The sequence below is a fragment of the Manis pentadactyla genome, chromosome 4, assembly GCF_030020395.1.
Source record: "Manis pentadactyla isolate mManPen7 chromosome 4, mManPen7.hap1, whole genome shotgun sequence".
Classification (NCBI taxonomy): domain Eukaryota; kingdom Metazoa; phylum Chordata; class Mammalia; order Pholidota; family Manidae; genus Manis; species Manis pentadactyla.
The window spans coordinates 173,172,736-173,193,885 of record NC_080022.1 but is presented as its reverse complement, the minus strand read 5'-3'; the positions used below and the strand labels follow the sequence as shown (position 1 = coordinate 173,193,885).

Here is a 21,150-nt window from a genome sequence, read left to right as displayed (position 1 = left end):
AGAAACAGTCACCAGCATTAGAGTTTCACATGCATTGCTCTCCTTTTGACCTACTTTTGATAAAGATTGGGAGCTATCTTTGATAAAGATTGCTGGTGCCCATTGAAGTTAATTGTTTTGGTGAAAATGATTGGTTATTTTTTGTTTTTGGCTAATTCTTTTTGGGGAACTTTTAGATGAGGACCTTGAGATTGAACTGGTTGAGGAAGAGCCTCCATTCCTGAGAGGGCACACCAAGCAGAGCATGGACATGAGCCCTATTAAAATCGTTAAGGTGAGAAATGCTGTGACTCTGGTGAATGTCGTTTCTTAAAGTAACAGTTCAGTGTGTCAGAGCTATTAGATGTGTGTAAACAGAACTTAGGCCACAAGAGTTAGTACTGACTATTGGTCAGCGTCAGGAATCTATTTGTTTTACAGGGAGGTTGACTTGGCTTTGCTGCTTTTTTGCATTTTTAATTCTTTTGCTCTTATTTTAGTGTGTTTAGGAGGAAGCAGAGATAAGCATGAGAAGCTTGATCTGCCATTATTGCCTTTTCCCTGCCTTAGAGCTTGAATCATTACCGTGTAGATTCAAAGGCAATTTTGAAGGGATCATTTGACCATTTGGGGCTGGCCCCAGTAGAAAGCAGTAGTCCTAGGTTTTGTGGAGGTCAGAGCTGTGGGAAAAGAATTCATGGGAACAGTTGGGATAAAATTTTAGGTTTGGAAAAGGGTATTTTAAAGGTCTGCCAGCCTAGCCACCCATACAATGCCTGTAATCCATCCATGGGTCCTCTCACAACATTCCCCCCCGTGTGGTCTCACAGCTGCCCGACATTGTTGGTGGCAGGGAATTCAGCCCTTAAGAAGACCCATTCCATCTTCAGAATGATCTGATGGTTAGTTCTTAGGCAGAGCTGAAATCTTTCATACTGTGGTGCCCATATGGGTCTTAATTTTAGTTCTTGGGACCATACTGAAGAATTCTTACCAATTTTCGTGTATGTCCTCTCTCTTTTGGGATTCTCATCTGCCAGCCAATTCCTTCAGTTGTCCTCCATTTTCTCTGAATATGCTAGTCTGTCCATTTCTTTCATGCAGTTGGCTATGTTGATAGGAACATTCTTCCAGGTGGCTCTCATTAGTTAGATTCAAGCTTAATGTCTGCATTTTAATTCCCGGGCATTTACTGCATGCTGAGCCCTCATCCTGATGTTTCTTGTTCTCTGTTGCACTAGAACCCGGATGGCTCCCTCTCCCAAGCAGCAATGATGCAGAGCGCTTTGGCCAAAGAAAGGCGGGAACTCAAGCAAGCCCAGCGGGAAGCTGAGATGGATTCTATTCCCATGGGACTCAATAAACACTGGGTTGACCCTCTGCCTGATGGTAGGACCTTTGGAAGAGGGTGTGGACTTAAAAAAAATAATAACCTTGAACTACATGGGGGCAGGGGGGTAATACCAGCATGTACTGAAGATTTAGCCTTGGCTTTCATGAGTTGGTGTTTCCCTCCAGTTAAAACATGTTTTTTGTTCTTTTTTTAAACAAATGTTTAAAGCCAAAAATGTTTTAGTAACCCTTGTCAGATCATTAGATTGCTGAGTTTTTCTTCTGAATAACTTTATAAAGTTTTTATACTAAAGATAATATAGCTTACCTCTTTGTATAATTCTTTGTGCAGTAAATATTAACTTCTGGATACAGTTGTATCAAGTACTTAGTAACTTGTGTTAGGCAACTTGGGATACAGCTGTGAAGTGAACAGACATGATCTCCACTCTTACGACACTTAAAATTTAGTGAGGAAGATGGATATTAATCAGGTTACCAAACAACTAATTAATTATTATGACTAGTGCTGTAGGGAGAAGTACAAGTAGCATAGTTGGCTACGGTGGGTCATTTCCCTGGGAAAGTTGAGACCCACTGGATAAATAGGACTTAGTCTGTCAAAGGGGATGGGATGGGTAGTGTGTTCTGGGCTGAGGAATAACCTGTGCTGGGGCTGTGAGGTGGGAAATAAGACCTGTGTGGCTGGAATACAGAGCGATGTGTGGCATAGTGGGGGATAAAGTGTGGCAGGCCAGGACTTGTAGATGGCAATAGGAATTGGGGCTCAATTCTAAAGTTCTGGGAAATGTTGCAAGTTCTAATCAGAGGAGTGGCATGATCATAGGTGCATTTCCAAAGGATTTTTGAGGGTGCTCTGCGGAGTGGATTGGGTGGAGCAAGAGCAGACAATGTGAGATGAATTAGGAGGTTTTTCTAATCATTCAGGGGAGAGGATGGTGGCTGGGACACAGAGGTAACAGAGCAGAGGGATGTACTGGAAAAATGTGATTTGCTGAATGTAGGGGTGGGACAGTGAGGTAGCTTGAGGATAATGCTAAGGTGCTGTTTTCCCTTGCAGCGGAAGGCAGGCAGATTGCTGCCAACATGAGGGGTATTGGGATGATGCCTAACGACATTCCTGAATGGAAGAAGCATGCTTTTGGGGGAAACAAAGCTTCTTACGGAAAAAAGACCCAGATGTCAATCATTGAGCAGAGAGAGAGCCTGCCCATTTACAAACTGAAGGAGCAGCTGGTCCAGGTGAGAAGCCCCTTTAGAATGTATTGGTGGGGGAGAAGGGGTGTTGCCTAAGGAAGGATGACATATTTTAATGGAATTAGCTGACACGTATGTGCACATTTGAAGTGGCTTTTCCAGAGGGGATAGGAAAAAACAGAACATTTCCTGGTACTTAAAAAAAAAATCTAGTAGTCTACATATTTCCTTTCCCTATGAGGAAACTAATCTTTTTGAATTGGGGGACCCTAGAGTTGTTGCAAGTAGGCAGAGAATTGTATAGTACAAATCAGCAGCTCTGGTCAGTAAAAAAAATGGCGATTCCTGGCCAGTGATCCTATAAAGGCAAAGCTTTGCCTCAGGTATTTACTTCCGTTTTATGGAGATCTGATTTTAAGACCAGCAAACCTTCCTGAAGCAACCGAGTTTACTAGTCCCAGTGAGTTCTTTCAACAATATCTTCTATGTATACATATAGACATAAGTTTTATGTGTACTTTATCTTACACATATATAAGCAAGTACAAATATGTATATATACATACAGACATTATAGGTTTTTTTTATTAAGGTATCATTGATATACAGTCACATGAGCAACATTGTAGTTACTAGATTCCCCCCATTATCAAGTCCCCACCACGTACCCTATTACAGTCACTGTCCATCAGCATAATAAGATGCTATAGAGTCACTACTTGTCTTCTTTGTGCTATACTGCCTTCCCCATGTCCCCCCCTACATTATGTGTGTTAATCATAATGCCCCTTAATCCCCTTATCCTTCCCTTCCCACCCACCCTCCCCAGACCCTTTCCGTTTGGTAACTGAGTCCATTCTTGGGTACTGTGAGTCTGCTGCTGTTTTGTTCCTTCAGTTTTTGCTTTGTTGTTATATTCCACAGATGAATGAAATCATTTGGTCCTTGTCTTTCTCCACCTGGCTTACTTATTTCACTGAACATAATACTCTCTAGCTCCATCCATGTTGTTGCAAATGGTAGGGTTTGTTTTCTTCTTATGGCTGAATAATATTCCATTGTGTATATGTACCACATCTTTATCCATTCATCTGCTGATGGACACTTAGGTTGCTTCCATTTCTTGGCTATTGTAAATAGTGCTGCGATAAACATAGGGGTGCATATGTCTTTTTGAATCTGGGATGCTGTATTCTTAGGGCAAATTTCTAGGAGTGGAATTCCTGGGTCAAATGGTATTTCTATTTTTAGTTTTTTGAGGGACCTTTATACTGCTTTCCACAATCGTTGAACTAATTTACATTCCCACCAGCAGTATAGGAGGGTTCCCCTTCTCAACATCCTTGCCAGTATTTATTGTTTGTCTTTTGAATGTTGGCCATCCTAACTGGTGTGAGATGATATCTCATTGTGGTTTTACTATGCATTTCTCTAATCTGCATCCGTGGATGTTTTGTTGCCCTTGTCTAGCTTGGATTAATACTTAGTCTATAGGCACAGACCTGATCATCTACATTTGCCCTCTTACAGCACTAAATTATGTTTTCTACCTTTATCTTGCATCTACCTACCACTTCAGCATTTTATTTAAAAAAAAAAAAAATAATAATAATAATATGGGAGAAATGTGGGACTCACATGTAAATCAAGTATAAAAATCAAATGAATAATCATATCTGACTTGATTGTTTATAGTTCATGATGCATGATCAAAACTGAAAGTTTCTGTGATATGGCTGCCCTTGCACTGTTCACCATGTAAGAACTTATTCACTATGTAAGACCTTGTTCACCATGTAAGAACTTGTTTGTTATGCTTCAGAAGATTGGAGATTGTTGAGATATAGGCTTGGGGTTGATTAATGACTGTGCAATGAGTCCCCTATACAGAATTTTATTGTTGTTAACAACCATTTGATCAATAAATATGAGAGATGCCCTCTCAAAAAAAAAATATGCATTTCTCTGATAATTAGCGATGTGGAGCATTTTTTCATATGCCCGTTGGCCATCTGAATTTCTTCTTTGGAGAAGGGTCTATTCAGATCCTCTGCCCATTTTTTGATCGGGTTACTTGCTTTTTGGTTGTTGAGGTACGTGAGCTCTTTACATATTTTGGATGTAAAACCACTTATTGGATATGTCATTTATGAGTATATTCTCCCATACTGTAGGGTGCCTTTTTGTTCTACTGATGGTGTCTTTTGCTGTACAGAAGCTTTTTAGTTTGATATAGTTTCACTTGTTTATTTTTGCTTTTGTTTCCCTTGCCCGGGGAGATATATGTTCATGAAAAAGTTGCTCATGTTTATATTCAGGAGAGTTTTGCCTGTGTTTTCTTCTAAGAGTTTTATGGTTTCATGACTTACATGAATGGTCTTTGATCCATTTCGAGTTTACTTTTGTGTATGGAGTTAGACAGTAATCCAGTTTCATTCTCTTACATGTGTGGCTGTCCAGTTTTGCCAACACCAGTTGTTGAAGATGCTGCCATTTCCCCATTGTATGTCCGTGGCTCCTTTATCGTATATTTATTGACAATATATGCTTATATTAATATCTGGATTCTCTACTCTGTTCCATTGGTCTATGAGTCTGTTCTTGTGCCAATACCAAATTGTCTTGACTATTGTGGCTTTGTATTAGAGCTTGAAGTTGGGGAGTGTAATCCCCCCTGCTTTATTCTTCCTTCTCAGGATTGCCTTGGCTATTTGGGGTCTTTGGTGGCTCCATATGAGTTTTAGAACTATTTGTTCCAGTTCATTGAAGAATGCTGTCAGTATTTTGATAGGGATTGCATTGAATCTGTAGATTGCTTTAGGTAGGATGGCCAATTAGACAATATTAATTCTTCAGACATTGTAGGTTTTATATGTACTTTAAATGTTTCTAGGTGGCAGCATGTTATATACACTGTTCTACATCTTGCTTTTCCCCTTACTAATACAACTCAGGGCTTGTTCCGTATTTATTTATTTTTACTGCTTTATTATGTGGATGTGCCCTGGCTTATTTAACTGTCCCGTATTAATAGACACATAGGTTGTTGGCCATCCTTTGCTGTTATAAGCTGTAGAAATAAGATGACTTTTGAAGGTAAGGTATTAGAGATTTGGGAGTGGCAGTAGAAAAGAACAACACTTCATATACATTTTTACTGTTGAGTTCTTTAACCATGGATTAAAAATACATACATACATATATATGTGTGTGTGTATATATAAAGCCAGGGATATCTGGTGGTAGTATATGCTTTTATTATCGTCTATATTTTCATGAATGTAAGGAAACCAATAAATTAAAATATGAATTTGAGTCAGTTAAAAAAGAATATCCATAAAGTTTAAAGTTTTTAATTTAAGTTACATGTGCAATTAAAATAATAAAAGGCAAGGCCCATAAAAAATTACCATTTATATTTTTTTCTATGCATGATAAAATAATTTAAACCCTGCTGGTAATATTACCATATGCGTTCTACTGTATCTTCTTCTCCTCCTTTAGTGTTAGAATGTAAGCATTAATTATTTTACTTCAGAGTAGTGTGTGACAAATTTTAATGACTGTATTTTTGTTCGGTTGCTTTCAGGCTGTCCACGACAATCAGATCTTGATTGTTATTGGTGAGACAGGATCTGGGAAGACAACACAGATCACCCAGTACCTGGCGGAGGCAGGCTACACTTCCAGGGGCAAGATTGGATGTACCCAGCCCAGAAGAGTGGCAGCCATGTCAGTGGCCAAAAGAGTGTCGGAGGAGTTTGGTTGTTGCTTAGGCCAAGAGGTAAGTGGATGGTGAAGCTACCCTGTAAATACCTGAAGAAAATATAAAGGCCCAGATCTACATATTGGTCAGATCCTTATTTATTAAGATTATGGGTAACAGTCTGGACTGAAATCTTGCCTGTTCATTGCAGAAAGGAGAGGTTTGTTCCTGAGGTTTTTGACTTCTCTTCTGCTGTAGGTGGGCTACACCATTCGATTTGAGGACTGCACCAGCCCTGAAACAGTCATCAAGTACATGACAGATGGAATGTTGCTCCGAGAGTGCCTGATTGACCCTGACCTTACTCAGTACGCGATCATCATGTTGGATGAGGCCCACGAGAGGACAATTCACACAGATGTGCTCTTTGGATTGTTGAAAAAGGTAATGAGGTGCTCTTTGGTGACCCTTCCACCTGTTGGGAACTGAATTCTGGGAATTGGATTTGAGTGCCTGTGTGTTTTTGGGTAGTCCTTTTCAGTAAGCCACATTGCATTTCCTTTTAGACGGTTCAGAAACGGCAGGATATGAAGCTGATTGTCACTTCAGCCACCTTGGATGCAGTGAAGTTTTCCCAATATTTCTATGAAGCTCCCATCTTCACCATCCCAGGTCGAACATACCCAGTGGAAATACTGTACACAAAGGAACCTGAGACAGATTATCTGGATGCCAGCTTGATCACTGTCATGCAGATCCATTTAACAGAACCACCAGGTAGGGAGAAAGAGCATTTTTTCCTCTTAGGCCAGGAGTCCTAATGTGGGTAACTTGTGCTCGTCTTTCTAAAAATGCCTTTTGAAATTGATCTCTCTGTAAGTCTCAGGATTGTATGTTTGAAATGATGGTGGTGAAAATACATATAATGGTGTGTGGGGTTTAAACGTGCCTATTTAAACTGACACAAATTGAAAAAAAAACATGGACAGATGAAATCCTCTTGATTCATTAGACATTGGAATATGAATGTATTTTCTGTCATTTGCATAGAACACATACACAGAAAGTATATTAATACTCCTGTTCAATATGTAGGGGATATCCTGGTCTTCCTGACTGGTCAGGAAGAGATCGACACTGCTTGTGAGATCCTGTATGAAAGAATGAAATCCCTGGGACCTGATGTTCCAGAGCTGATTATTCTCCCAGTGTACTCTGCTCTTCCCAGTGAGATGCAGACCCGAATCTTCGATCCAGCTCCACCTGGCAGCAGAAAGGTAATACTAGGCAGAAATGTATGCCTTGAAACCATGTGATATATGCAGCTGGCCCTCAACAGGATTGCCTAAGGTGTATGCAAGTCTTGTTCATTATGTGTTAGAAAACAGTCCAAACAGTTTGTTAAGGAATGAGGGTCTGTGTGTCACTCCTGCTCCTTTTTCTCTCCCTTCCTTCATTTGACAGATATTTGTTGTGCATCTACCAGGCTTTAGGGTCAACACTAAGGCTGCAGTCTGAGGACAGGCCTCCCTCTGCCGTGGGACATCCACCAACAGATAGGCCTTTAACATGCAGTGTGAAAGTGTTACTGGCACTGCCCTGGATACCCAGAGGGAAGTAATGATCTAAGCTAGCCCTGAAGAACATGTGGGTGTTCCTAGAGGCAGGAAAGGCAAAGGACAAGAGTGGCCATTTCTGGGAGCTGTGTAGCTCCAGTAGCTGGAACTGAGTGTGTGTATGAGAATGAGACAGGAGACAGATTGATTTTTTAAAATAATAGCTTTATTGAGGTATAATTTATATCCCATATAATTCACCCTTTAAAGAAAAGAATATAGTTCAGTGGTTTTTAGTATATTCACAGAATTGTGCAACCATTAATTACCATTAATAATGGTAAGTAATCATTAACCATTGATCACTGCAATTAATTTTAGAACAATTTTGTGATCTCTAAAAGAAACTCTGTATCCTATAGCAATCACCCTCATTATCCCCTCCGCTTAGCCTCTGGAAAGTAAATCTACTTTCTGTCTGTCTGAATTTGCCTGTTCTGGAAATTTCACGTAAATGGAATTTTATAATGTGTAGTACTTAGTGACTAGCTTCTTTCACTTAGCATGTTTTCAAGGCTTATCCATATTGTAGCATGTATAAGTACTTGAGTTCTTTTTATTTTATTCTACATCATAATGTGGATGGACCACATTTTGTTTATCCATTCATCAATTGATGGACATTTGGGTTGTTTTAGCTATTAAGAATAATGCTGCTATGAACATTGTTTACGAGTTTTTGTGTGGACATATGTTTTCATTTCTCTTGAGTCCATAGCTAGAAATGGAAGAGAGATAGATTCGAGTAACATTAAAGAGTTGGAATAGACAAGATATTAGGTGCCTGGAGGTATAGGGCAGAAGTCAGGAATGACTCCCAGGCTTAGGCTGCTAGTTGGAAGGTGGTGCTGAGGAGGGAAACCTGAAGGAGGAGCAGGTTTGGGAGGAAAGAGTCTTCCTCTATTCTGTTCCTGATGGTTGATAACTTTTTTTCTAAGACAGTTTTGTAGCTCTGTGGCAGGTACAAGCCTTTCAGAGCTGATAAGATGCTGGCATGATGCAAGATGTTCTGGTGCCTCCTTGCAATGATTTTCCAAGCAATTGTGTTTCATTAACTGAACCTCTGGGTGGAAGAAGAGTGGCAGTGCCAAGCTGCCACCAATAATCTTCTAGATCACACACACTGCTGCATACACACAAACCGGGAAATTCCTCTGTTGCCTCGTGGTTCATTTTATGATCAGAAAAAAATCTCTCTTGTTCCTCATACAGAGACAGCCCATTTTGTAGTCCAGATGTCCCCATGGGGGAAGAAAAATCTCATTTTGTACTGGCACATGTGATGTCAGGAAATCTCTGCTTTCCCGGGGTGCTAGAAAATAAGAATTGCAGTAATCAGCATTGGATCTAAAAAATGAGATATGTAGCCATTTGCACCAAATAAAATTGGCTTTAACTGGCCTTTGCTTTTTCCTGTTTTACTTTTCTCTTGGAACCACCCCCTGCCCGACCTAACCCTTAAGGTGAAGGCACCTCCCCTTCTGTCCATTTGAAGCCAACAGATTAGTGCTATCTGATCTTCTTGAAAGGAAGATAACTACACTCCTTTGGGAAGATGTCTGAGTTCAGAAGTCCCATTTCACACTTCAGGGCTGAGCCTGGGCAGCTCACTCCAGCTGTATCCCTCTCGTCTACAGGTCGTGATTGCCACCAACATTGCAGAGACATCTCTGACTATTGATGGCATCTACTATGTGGTGGACCCTGGATTTGTGAAGCAGAAGGTTTACAATTCCAAGACAGGGATCGACCAGCTCGTGGTGACTCCTATTTCTCAGGTATGGTGGCTTCTACCAACAGCTTTTCTGAGAATCCTGTTAGGGCCTTTCTGAAATTTTTTATGGTTTTATATTTTGAACTTTGTTTTCAAAGGTGAACTTTGAAGGTAATGGGCACTTCCATAAGATAAGGAGATTTGTTGTTGTTTTTAATTTTTAGTGTTTGATCATTAAAAAACTGTGTAACATAATGTGGGGGGAGGGAAAGGGAGGGTGGTGTGGCACAGAGAAGACAAGTAGTGACTAGCATCTTGCTATGCTGATGGACAGTGACTGTAATGGGGTATGTGGTGGGGACTTAATGGTAGGGGGGAATGTGGTGGCCACAATGTTGCTCATGTGAAATCTTCATAAGATTGTATATCAATGATACCTTAATAAAAAAAAATACATTATGAGGGGAAAAAAAAGCTGTGTAAAATTTGAACTTTGAAAAATAAGTTTGAATCTTAGCACTCTATATTATTTGATAGAGGTGGTGGTAAGAACATATTTTTTAAAGTACTGTACCAGTCACAGACATCTGAGATGTTAATAATTCATGAGACAATAATGTGTTTCTTTGGTAATTATGAAATAATTTCATGCCTAAATTATATTTTTTAATGAATAACCTGATCAGCCTTTTTGAGGGCATTTTGGCTACAACATATCCAAAATGTAAAAAGTTTCTCTCTTTAACAGGTCTACTTCTAGGAGTATATTTGAAAGTTAGAAATGATTGAACACATATCTAGAGATAATGGAAAAAGATGTACATTGGAGCATTATTTATATTAGAGGAAAACTGGAACAATTCTAAATGAGATCCAAAAGGGAAGTAGTTTAATAAAATATGGTACAGTCATGCCATAGAATGGTATGTGGCATTAACATGGTGGTGTGTATCTATATTTAATGACATAAGCAAATAACTGTGATACATTACTTGAAAAAAGTAAGCTATAAAATAACAGGAATACTGTAGTCCAATTTTTCTTTAAAAATAAATGGTGTGCACTTGTGCAGAGTGTATGTGCCCATGCCTGAGACTGGAAGCATGTAGTCAAAATGTTAGTCAAGGTTATTTCTCAGAGGTTCTGCTGGTTACTGTGCTAAATGGCTGAAGTGCATGTTTTTCTCTATACTGTTCCATATTGCCTTACTATTTAATAAGAGGCATTTATTACTTTTATAGTCTATAAAAACCCCAAGGCTGTTTTCATTTGAAACTTAAATGGTAATAACTAACACTTGCAGGGTACTTACTAAGTGACAGACACCCTCCTAGGTACTTCCGCATGCATGAGCTCATTATATTTTTGCATCGATCCTTTGTGGTAGATACTGTTGTTGTCCTTATTTCACAGATGAGACTGAGGCCCAGAGAGGTAAAATGATTGCCTAAGGTCACAGCCATGGAGCCAGGATCTAAACCTGGGCAGTCTGGCCCCAGTGTGTGCTCTGTAGCACTTCTTGGGGTGGTGTGTGCGCTCACAGTGACTGAGAGATTAGTTACACTTGGCCTCTGATTGGGAGAGAGACCTGTCTAGATTGTTGTGAGTCTCCACTTGTGTGATTGCTGCCTGCTTTTCTGCGGGTAGTGGCCTTTCATACTATGTCCTTTGGCTTGGAGCTGGAATTCGTAAATCCTGATACTATTTGTAAGACAGGTGGTTTTATCAGAAAACAGCCCTCTTCAGATTGCTATTCACTGTTTCCTGGTAACTTGTGGCTAAACTACATATATATTTTTTAATTTAAATATTTAGTGTCTGTCCTCCCTATGTACAGAATAGTATTACATTATTTTGGGGAAATAGGAAATAAAAGTTTATATTACCCATAATCTTACTATCACCGTTGTCATCATTTGGTGTTTTTCTTGCTCATCTCTTTTCATGTTTGTTTCTTTCATGGTTGCAATTCTTATAGTCTAGTAAGTACTCATTTTTGTGTGTTTTTTGTTTAAGTATATTATTTGCTTGATAACTAAGGTACTACATGTTCAGTATCAGATATTGGTAAAGAAAATAGAAGTCATTGATAACCCCACCATTGGAGTTAGCCACAGTTAACATATTAGGGTTTCCCTTTCAGTAGTTTATATATATTCATAAATACATATTTTCTCAAAATTATTATCATTGTTTTATAAGTTGCTTTTTCACCTACATATCCTTGTCATTGAGCATCTCAAACCTGATTTTTAAAATGGCCACAGAATTATCATTGTTATGATTAACATTACATTTGTTTAGTTTACTTAACATTTTTGGTCATAACTGTGGGGATGGTATTTTGTTATCTTGTTTTATGCTTTTTCTTTTATGTTGTGCCACACTATTTTGAAGGTATGCTTCTGTGAGCTTTATAATCTTTCTTTCATTCTCCTTGCTTATGTTTGCCTCACTTGAACAAACTACTGAAATGCTGAGTATTGGAGAGGGCATGATTGAAGAGCATCAGTGGTCTTGGAAATAGTCCTAAAGGAAGTGAAATAAACCTCATCTTGGAGTTTGCCAGTTGCTTAGTGCCCCTCTTTTAACAGATTTCCTGAATAAAGCCATTAAGCAATGTTTAACAGATTTGTTACTTTTATACGCCCTCTAGGCTCAGGCAAAGCAACGAGCTGGCAGAGCTGGGAGAACAGGCCCAGGGAAGTGTTACAGGCTCTACACAGAACGCGCCTACCGAGATGAAATGCTGACCACCAATGTGCCAGAAATCCAGAGAACCAACTTAGCAAGCACGGTGCTCTCACTCAAGGTAGAAATCACTGTTTTGTTAGAATGGGTTGGTATAAGAGTCCAATCCTATGGCCTTAGTAAGTGGATCTAAGTTTTATGAACCTTGTAAATACTTTAGTAACCTCATGGAACCAGTCCCTTTCAGTGAAGTGCAAATGGCTGTGGTAACAGCCTCTCCACTGTAGGGCTGGGGCTAAGTTGGCATATCGGCTATGAACATATATTTTTCTTACCATAATAAGCAGCAGGATATATTTGGTTATAAAAGATTTTAATTTGGAGCATTTTCTAAAAGGATATTAGAAAAATATAATGAAACCATGGACAGACATCCCTCAACCCTTAGCTTTCTGATCCAATTCTGTGCTTTTAGAAAGGAAGTAAAACTCCCAATCCAAAAACTGTAAGGGGACTATCAGTACAGGTTTCAGACTGGCCTTCTGAGGGCTTGGTTTTTGTTCTGAATCATTGCTCTTCCTCTCTCAGTCCCCAGTGAGGACCTTCATTCTCTTTTGGCAGGGGGAGCCACATGAGTAATTTCCCAGATGATGGCATCTCCACCTCCTGATGCTGATGTTACCCTGGAGCCCTGGCACTTCACTGGTGCAGAGTGCTCTGTTGTGATTGATTATTCATTCCCCATAAGAGAGGCTAAAACAGAGCATTAGGAAAAACCTGCTGCAGTCTCTGGAGTGAGAAGAGAGAGGCATCTGTGGCTTAAACTTCTGCTCCGAGCTGTGTCCTTGGCAAATTTATCTGCTGGATCCTCTGCTCTGTATTCTCCTCTTAAAAAGAGGCGCTGTTAATAGCGTCTGTTGTGAAGATAAGTGAGATAATTCGGGTAAAGACACTTGGCACAGTGCTCAATGATTGCTAACATAATTCCTTATAGTTATTATTCATACAATAAGCATTTATTGCACACCTGCTGTGTTTATAGTCACAATCACTTTATGGGAAAGAAACAGAAAGCTTAGGTCCTATCATATCACCGTTTATATGCACTTGGATAGTGCATCATTCGTTTCTTGTATTCGTCAAATGAACTAACAGATCCGTTGAGTGCCTACTGTGTGCCAGGCACGAAAATTGCACAGTTGTTACTGTGGCTTTATGTCCCTGTGTCTCACCATTGTGAACTCTGAGAGTAGAGACCGTATCTCAGTCATCTTCATATCTCTTAACACCTCTAAGAGGATACGAGGCAATTCCTACATGCAGAGTAGAAATTACATATGCAAGAGACAGGGCAAACAGGTGTACTGTCTTTTTTTTTTTTTTTTTTTTCCCCCACGCAAGAGATTTTATTATCTGAAAGAGAAAATGGCTGCCCCCAGAGAGAGGGAGCAGCAGCTCGTGGGTGAGGAAGCGCATTCTTTTTTTTTTTTTGAGGGCATCTCTCATATTTATTGATCAAATGGTTGTTAACAGTTAACAACAATAACATTCTGTACAGGGGACTCGATGCACAATCATTAATCCACCCCAAGCCTAATTCTCATCAGTCTCCGATCTTCTGAAGCACAACGAACAAGTTCTTACATGGTGAACAAAATTCTTACATAGTGAATAAGTTCTTACATGGTGAACAGTGCAAGGGCAGTCATCACAGAAACTTTCAGTTTTGATCACGCATTGTGAACTACAAACAATCAGGTCAGATATGAATATTCGTTTGATTTTTATACTTGATTTATTTGTGAATCCCACATTTCTCCCTTATTATTATTATTATTATTATTTTTAATAAAATGCTGAAGTGGTAGGTAGATGCAAGATAAAGGTAGAAAACATAGTTTAGTGCTGTAAGAAAGCAAATGCAGATGATCAGGTGTGTGCCTATAGGCTGAGTATTAATCCAAGCTAGACAAGGGCAACAAAACATCCACGGATGCAGAAGATTTCTCTCAAAACGGGGGGTGAGGTTCTAAGCCTCACCTCTATTGATCCCCAATTTCTCACCTGATGGTCCCCCTGCGACTGTGCCTTTCTTAGGTTGTTCCTCCCTTGAGGAATCTTACCCGTCTCTGGCTAACCAGTCATCTTCCGGGGCCATACAGGGAAATGTAAAGTTGGTAAGTGAGAGGGAAGCAATATTGTTTGAAAAGGTTAGCTTTTTATTTCTTTGCAGATTTATGCCCTGTGGCTTCTATGCCCAGCATTTGTCTTGAGGTATCTTTACCACTTGGAAGAATTATGATACTCAATAATTTCTATATGAGGCACGAATTCTACTTAAGGGTTGTAATTAGGAAGGAAGAAGAAAAGCTGTAGAAGTAGCAGATGGAAGAAAACATGGGAAGATTGATTATTTCTTTGACATATCTTCTTGTAGAGTAACTTCAGCATGTATAGGTTTTAAACTACTAATTAAATTGCGCACCCACATTAACATAATAGGAATACAGTTACATAACCAAAGCAGACCTACAATTACCAGCCATCTCCAGTGAAACCAAGAAAACCAGTTAGGCACCCTAAGCATTTGTGAAAACTTATCTATGATATGGTGGATATTGTCTAACTGAATTTGAATAGTTTGTGAATGCCTTTTTTTTTTTTAATTATGGTAAAATACACATCGTGTTTCCATTGTAACCTGTTAAAAAGGTACAATTCAGTGGCATTTAAGTACATTCTCAGTGTTGTGCAGCAATCCCCACTACCATTTCAGGAACATTTTCATCATCCCAGACTGAAACTCTGTACCTGTTAAGCTAAATTATCCCTTCTCCCCTCCCTCCAGCCCCCAGTACCCATTGCTCTAGCTGCTGTCTCTATAGATTTCTCTATTCTAGGTCCTCATATAAGTGGAATCATTCAATATTTGCTCTTTTGTATCTGGCTTATTTTACTTATTTTAGTATTTTCAAGGTTCATTATATTGTAGTATGTGTTAGAATGTCATTCTTTGTAAGCGTGAATAATATTCTATCTATGTACATAACCTTGTTTTGTTCATTCATCTGCTGATGGATGTTGGGGTGGTTTCTGCCTTTTGGCTATTGTCAGTAATGCTGCTATGAGTGTTGGTGCTTTTTTTTTGAGTTCATGCTTTCAGTTCTTTCAGGTGTGTATCTACAAGTGGATTTGCTGATCATATAGTGATTAGCTATGTTTAATTTATTGAGGAATCACCGAATTGTTTTCCACAGTAACTGCACCATTTCACATTCCTACCAGGATTCCTATTTCTCCATATCCTTGCCAACACTTGTTATTTTCTGGTTTATTAATTATTTTTTTATTACAGCCAACCTAGTGGGTAAGAGGTATCTCACTGTGGTTTTGATTTGCATTTCCCTAATTACTAACATCTTTTCATGTGCTTCTTGGCCATTTCTATACTTTTTTTGGAGAAATGTCTACTTAAGACATTCTTTGCCCACTTAAAAATTTTTATCTTTTTGTTGTTGAGTTGTATGTGCTGCCATTTTTGGGGAGTGTGTTTTAAGTTTTCTGTAGAAAGTGTATGTTTTCTACTAGTTGAGTTTTGTGTGGCCCAGCCCTGGAGCTTATTGCTAATTTTGCTGGAGGCTTCCTAATTGCAATTGGAGAAACAGGAAAGAAATTGACAAGTAGTTTACCTTCATGTTTGCACTGGCGAAGCTGACCCTCCCATCACATACTTTCTTCCTTTCTGTTTTAGGCCATGGGCATCAATGACCTGCTGTCCTTTGACTTCATGGATGCCCCACCAATGGAAACTTTGATCACAGCCATGGAGCAGCTGTACACACTGGGGGCCCTGGATGATGAGGGCCTGCTTACTCGCCTGGGCCGCAGGGTAGGAACAGACTTAACTTCCAGTGCCTTTAGGAAGATTACTTGGCCGGCTTTTCATCTTCTTTGTTCTGTGCAGAATCAAGCTCTAAGGCCCTGGATAAGCTCTGAATAGAATTCTGGGTGCCTGTTTTAACATTTATTGTCCACTGTCACTTAAAACTGTTTCTTCTTGACAGAAAAAGGAATTCTATTACAGTCAATTTTACCTCAAAATTATTGAGTCTAGCCTTAATATTAATGTCTGCAAAATTCCCACCTTCCCCAGTGGTAGTCATGTTCTTGGTCACATACGTTTTGTTGGGGTTTATTTGGGAAATAACACAATAACATTCCTCTTATAGAGATAGACATCCCACATCATCATGCTTGGGTAAACCTCCTGTGGTCTGTTACCCACTGAGACCCTCGTCTCACACTGCCAAGTCCAGGTGAGTCTTCCACAATTGTAGTTTCTTCTTCTCCCTCTAGATGGCAGAATTCCCTCTGGAGCCAATGTTGTGTAAAATGTTGATCATGTCTGTGCATCTGGGCTGCAGTGAGGAAATGCTGACCATCGTGTCCATGCTGTCTGTGCAGAACGTCTTCTACAGGCCCAAGGTAGGAGGTTCAGACCCATGTACACATAGGGTTGTGGTGAGGGTGGGTGGAATCAGACTTGCCACTGCAGTGCTTGGTGTGGACACCTGACAGGGCCACATAGGGCTCCCTGGATCTGCTGGATGTTCAGTTAGTAGCTGTTGGGCAGAAAATGAGCCTTTGTGCCACTGCTTGGCAGGATAAACAAGCCCTTGCAGATCAGAAGAAGGCCAAATTCCACCAGACTGAAGGGGACCACCTCACCCTGCTGGCTGTGTACAACTCCTGGAAGAATAACAAGTTCTCCAACCCGTGGTGTTACGAGAACTTTATCCAGGCTCGTTCTCTACGCCGGGCCCAGGACATTCGCAAGCAGATGTTAGGCATAATGGACAGGTAATATCTGGTGACTTTTCCTCATGTTGGCATTGAACCTCCTTGAACGGCATGTCTGTTCATCTCTGTATGTACCTGTGAAGCCATAGGCTTCTCACATAACCCTTTTCCTCCAACTTTTCCATCTTTGTTGTTCTCCCTGGCAAGGGTACAGCTAAGAATCACTTCAGAAAGTTCCTAAGAGGAAGATTATTTTATTAGTTGTTGAAAAATGTTCTTTGTTTACAAGCATCTGGAACGTTAGTCAAGCTGAATTAAGTCTCTGGCTCTTACTGTGTCTGTTTTGCCCACTGTGTAGAGCTGCTCCTGTAGACACTTAGGGCTGGAGGAGGGTCCAGGTGCCTACCCTGGGGAACCAAGATAGGTGGTGGGCACTGTCATTCTGGAAGATAGAACCTCTGAAAGCAGAGTAGTCTCACATCTTTGTCCTCTCAATTTATTCTGCAGACACAAGCTAGATGTGGTCTCTTGTGGCAAGTCCACGGTCCGAGTGCAAAAGGCCATCTGCAGTGGATTCTTCCGAAATGCTGCCAAGAAAGACCCACAGGAGGGTTACCGGACACTGATCGACCAGCAGGTGGTCTACATCCACCCTTCCAGTGCTCTCTTCAACAGGCAGCCAGAATGGTAGGTGGGCAGGCCCTGCGTGGCTTCAGGGACCATTCTGGGCAGAGAGCCTGTAAATCTCCTGGCACTTGGTGTTCGTGTGTTCACCTACCTCAATACTTTCTATTCTAATATTTCTTTTATCTCTAGAGCAGCAGAAGCCTAAATTAGGTACACACTATCAGGCAGGCACTTTTAAGAGAAACTCATAGGGGTGAGAACTAAGAAGGATCTTACAGATAGTGAAGTAGTCTAAAATTTTTTCTTCATGTAGCATTTAAAAAATTGGAATCTTACCCATGGTAATATAAAACTGATTTAAAACCATTGTGCCACCATGGTAGAAGGGCTGAAGAGGCAGAGCCTTGCTCACTTGCCTTCCCCATCCCCTTGTGGCATCCCCTGAGGCTCCTCTTCAGGGCCCTAGAATTCTGAGGGAGAAAACTACCCTCTCGTTTCACAGGGTGGGAAACTGAAGTCCAGAGACGGGATTGGATTGGGTCTGTGCCACTTACCTAGTTAGAGCCAGACTTAGGCCGAGAGCCCATTATCCTCACTACTTTCTTACGGTTAGAGGTGTGCAGGCTCTTCTATCCTGGGGTGTGGCTGTCGTAAACAGAGACTGCAATCCCCTGAGGGGTCAGGCAGGTCAGCTGAGGCCATGGAATGGGCCCTGTGTTGGAGGATTGAGCTCTACCTCTGCCCCCTCAGGGTGGTGTACCACGAGCTCGTGCTGACCACCAAGGAGTACATGCGTGAGGTCACCACCATTGACCCTCGGTGGCTTGTGGAGTTTGCTCCCGCCTTCTTTAAGGTCTCTGACCCAACCAAGCTAAGCAAACAGAAGAAGCAGCAGCGTCTTGAACCCTTGTACAACCGCTATGAGGAACCCAACGCCTGGAGAATATCCCGGGCCTTCCGGCGGCGCTGAGAGACAAGACTTGTCTGTTTGCCTCTCCTGCAGCAGTGGTCCATTGCTGGGACTCTACTGATGACGAGCTGGTCCTGAGGATATAGCTGTCCAGTGACTGCATATCTTAACTGGGCATTTTCTAAATTTGACTCTCATTTCTTAACCAGTCTCCAGCCTCCACCAACCCGGAGTTGCTGGGGCCTATGGGGCTCACAGCAAACAAGAGGTACACTGTATTTTCTCCAAGAAAGTGGCAACTTGTGCAGCCTTGGATGGGGAAAGGGAGTCACAAGCATCTGACAGCCAGACATGGAGAGATGCCCTGGCTGGTACTCCTGGAGGACAGAGCCACAGAGCTCACTGGAAGCATTGTCCCCACTTCCTGCCCCGATCCAGCCTCTGTACTTTTTGCTTAACCTCCCAGAAATATTTATTTTGTTAAGGAAACAAAAGTGGTTTTCTGTGAATGTTTCTTTTAGTTGAAAGGTTAGGATATTGGCCTGGGCTCATGGTGTGGAGATTGAGAATCTGTGACTTTGGTACACATGGTAGAGAGTCCCCTGAAACCAGAGCCCAGAGCTTCTTTGAGCTGGGAGGCGACACACAGCCCAGACCGCCTGTCTTCCCTCAGCACCCGCGCTGGCCCAGCTCTGTTGTGCATTGCCCCGGCTTGACTACATCCATTGCTCCAGCCTGGGCCCTTGAGTGGTTACAGATGCCACATATGAATACAGAAGGCTCTCCCTGGCTCCCTTTCCTGCTTACCACACTCAAAATGTGCAGCATGTCCTCTTTCCTTTTGAAGCATGCAAGTAATGACACAGCTTATTTTAATTTTAATTTCCCTGAGGTCTTCAATGGGCTTTAACAAATGGTATTTATGCGCAAAGCTGCCCTTCCCCCACCCCAAACAAAAAACCACCATCACACCTCTCAGAGCCAGTTCGTGCCACCCAGCACCTGTACTTCAGGCCTCATGTGTAGTGGTTTTGTTCGAGCATTCAGATGGGGAATGGCCACCTCCTAGTGCCCCTCGTAGTTTCTGAGGGGGCAGAACAGGAAGGAGCTTCCAGGCCAGGTTGTGGAACTTCTGGAAAGGTGGCTGGGGTGTGGAGAAGCTTGTACAGAAGCTCCTGGGCAGGTTATTGCCTGCACTGCCTCCCCCATCCCTATCTAGTAAATTCTGAAACGATGCAAATACTAGAACGACCACAGAATTGTACAGAGAGAATTCGCAGAGAGGAATACAGGGAGTCTGCTCACTGAGGTCCTGCCCTTTTATCGAGCTGTGTGGTTGCCTCCCGATCCTGTTTGTGCTCCTCAGGAAGCCCAGGCCAGTAATTAAGAGCACGGGAGGGGAGAAAGTGCAGCAGCTGACAGAGGAACCTGAAGGGAAGCAGGGCTGGATACCCAGCTCCCCAGTTTTAATTCCCAGCTCCCCAGTCTTAATTCCAGCCCATCTCTCCAGTTCAGGAGCAAACCCTGGGTAGGCAGCCCACCTGTCCCAGCTGAGTGATACCAGCACTGCAGCATTAACACCTCTGAGATCATTACCCACAGGGCAGTGGGAGGTTTGGGATTTAAGCTTAGGGTGAGAAGGGGCTATGTAACAGGGCAAGGTGAGACAGCAGGCAGTCACCTTTCTGGGTTTCATGAGCAAAAACAACCCCAGCCCTGTGGGTGTCCCTTGAGTATCTTTCCGAAGAGCAGGGGGTCACTGTTCTAACAGGGCTGGGGTCTCACCTGAATGTCCATCAGGAAACGGCCTGTAGGCAGTATTGCCAAGCCTAGGAGAAGGGGGCTCCCAGCCAGATTCAGAAGGACTCACCGGCTGCTCCCACACAATGGGATCCTTGTTTTCCTTGAACCCGTTCCCTGAGATTGAGTGACAACCCAGGAGAGGATGTGGGTCCCCTGCAGGGAGCTGGAATCTCAGCCTTTAAAGTTTACTGTTCACTGCACCCCGCAGGAGCTTTGCTCAGGAGTTCCTGCCCCTGGAAGCTTGTGGAGTCTGCTTGTTTGTATATGTGGGGGACCACCCCATGGGGCAAGTGTAAGCTCTCTTGCTGGGTCAGGCTTCTTGGCCCAGGGCTCACTTTCGGGCTGCCGCATGGTCTGGTTTGGGCTCTCCTTCAGCCCAAAGAATTTCCTCTGGTGGCTGCTGTAGCTGTCCCCTCAGAGCAGTGCCTCTCTTAAATTTACGGGTTTGAACGAAGAGCTGTGAGGAGTCGCATGTTAATGAACATTTCAGAGGACTGAGGTCACATGTCTGAGCCTGTGGACACCTTTTCTGGGATGCTGCTTCTCATCTAAATCCATCTCTCACGTGTGTAGGCAGGACCTTGGGGTTTCCACTCAACTTTCACATGTTCCCACTGATAGCCTGGCTTTAATATGGAACTGAATCATACGTATTTTTTAAAACTTGTGTTTAAAAAATTTGTTCCTTGCTTTAAACTGCGTTTTTTCTGTTTCTAAGGAAAAAAATAATGCTTTTTGTTTGTGGGCAATGGTT

The 21,150-nt window shown here is 41.8% G+C and overlaps 1 protein-coding gene across 1 annotated transcript in view; it reads left to right on the top strand.

The window, feature by feature from the left end:
• The window catches only part of DHX8 (DEAH-box helicase 8), a 30,543-nt gene extending 9,484 nt beyond the window's left edge, over positions 1-21,059 (top strand). The window contains exons 10-23 of the mRNA XM_036883127.2: positions 177-274; positions 1,221-1,368; positions 2,393-2,574; positions 6,119-6,313; positions 6,494-6,679; positions 6,802-7,012; positions 7,331-7,512; positions 9,489-9,629; positions 12,222-12,377; positions 16,008-16,145; positions 16,613-16,741; positions 16,920-17,116; positions 17,564-17,743; positions 18,434-21,059. Coding sequence (XP_036739022.2) covers positions 177-274; positions 1,221-1,368; positions 2,393-2,574; positions 6,119-6,313; positions 6,494-6,679; positions 6,802-7,012; positions 7,331-7,512; positions 9,489-9,629; positions 12,222-12,377; positions 16,008-16,145; positions 16,613-16,741; positions 16,920-17,116; positions 17,564-17,743; positions 18,434-18,653 — 2,363 coding nt within the window. The 3' untranslated portion in view covers positions 18,654-21,059. The remainder of the gene's footprint in view (positions 1-176; positions 275-1,220; positions 1,369-2,392; positions 2,575-6,118; positions 6,314-6,493; positions 6,680-6,801; positions 7,013-7,330; positions 7,513-9,488; positions 9,630-12,221; positions 12,378-16,007; positions 16,146-16,612; positions 16,742-16,919; positions 17,117-17,563; positions 17,744-18,433) is intronic.
• The last annotated feature ends 91 nt before the right edge of the window (positions 21,060-21,150 follow it).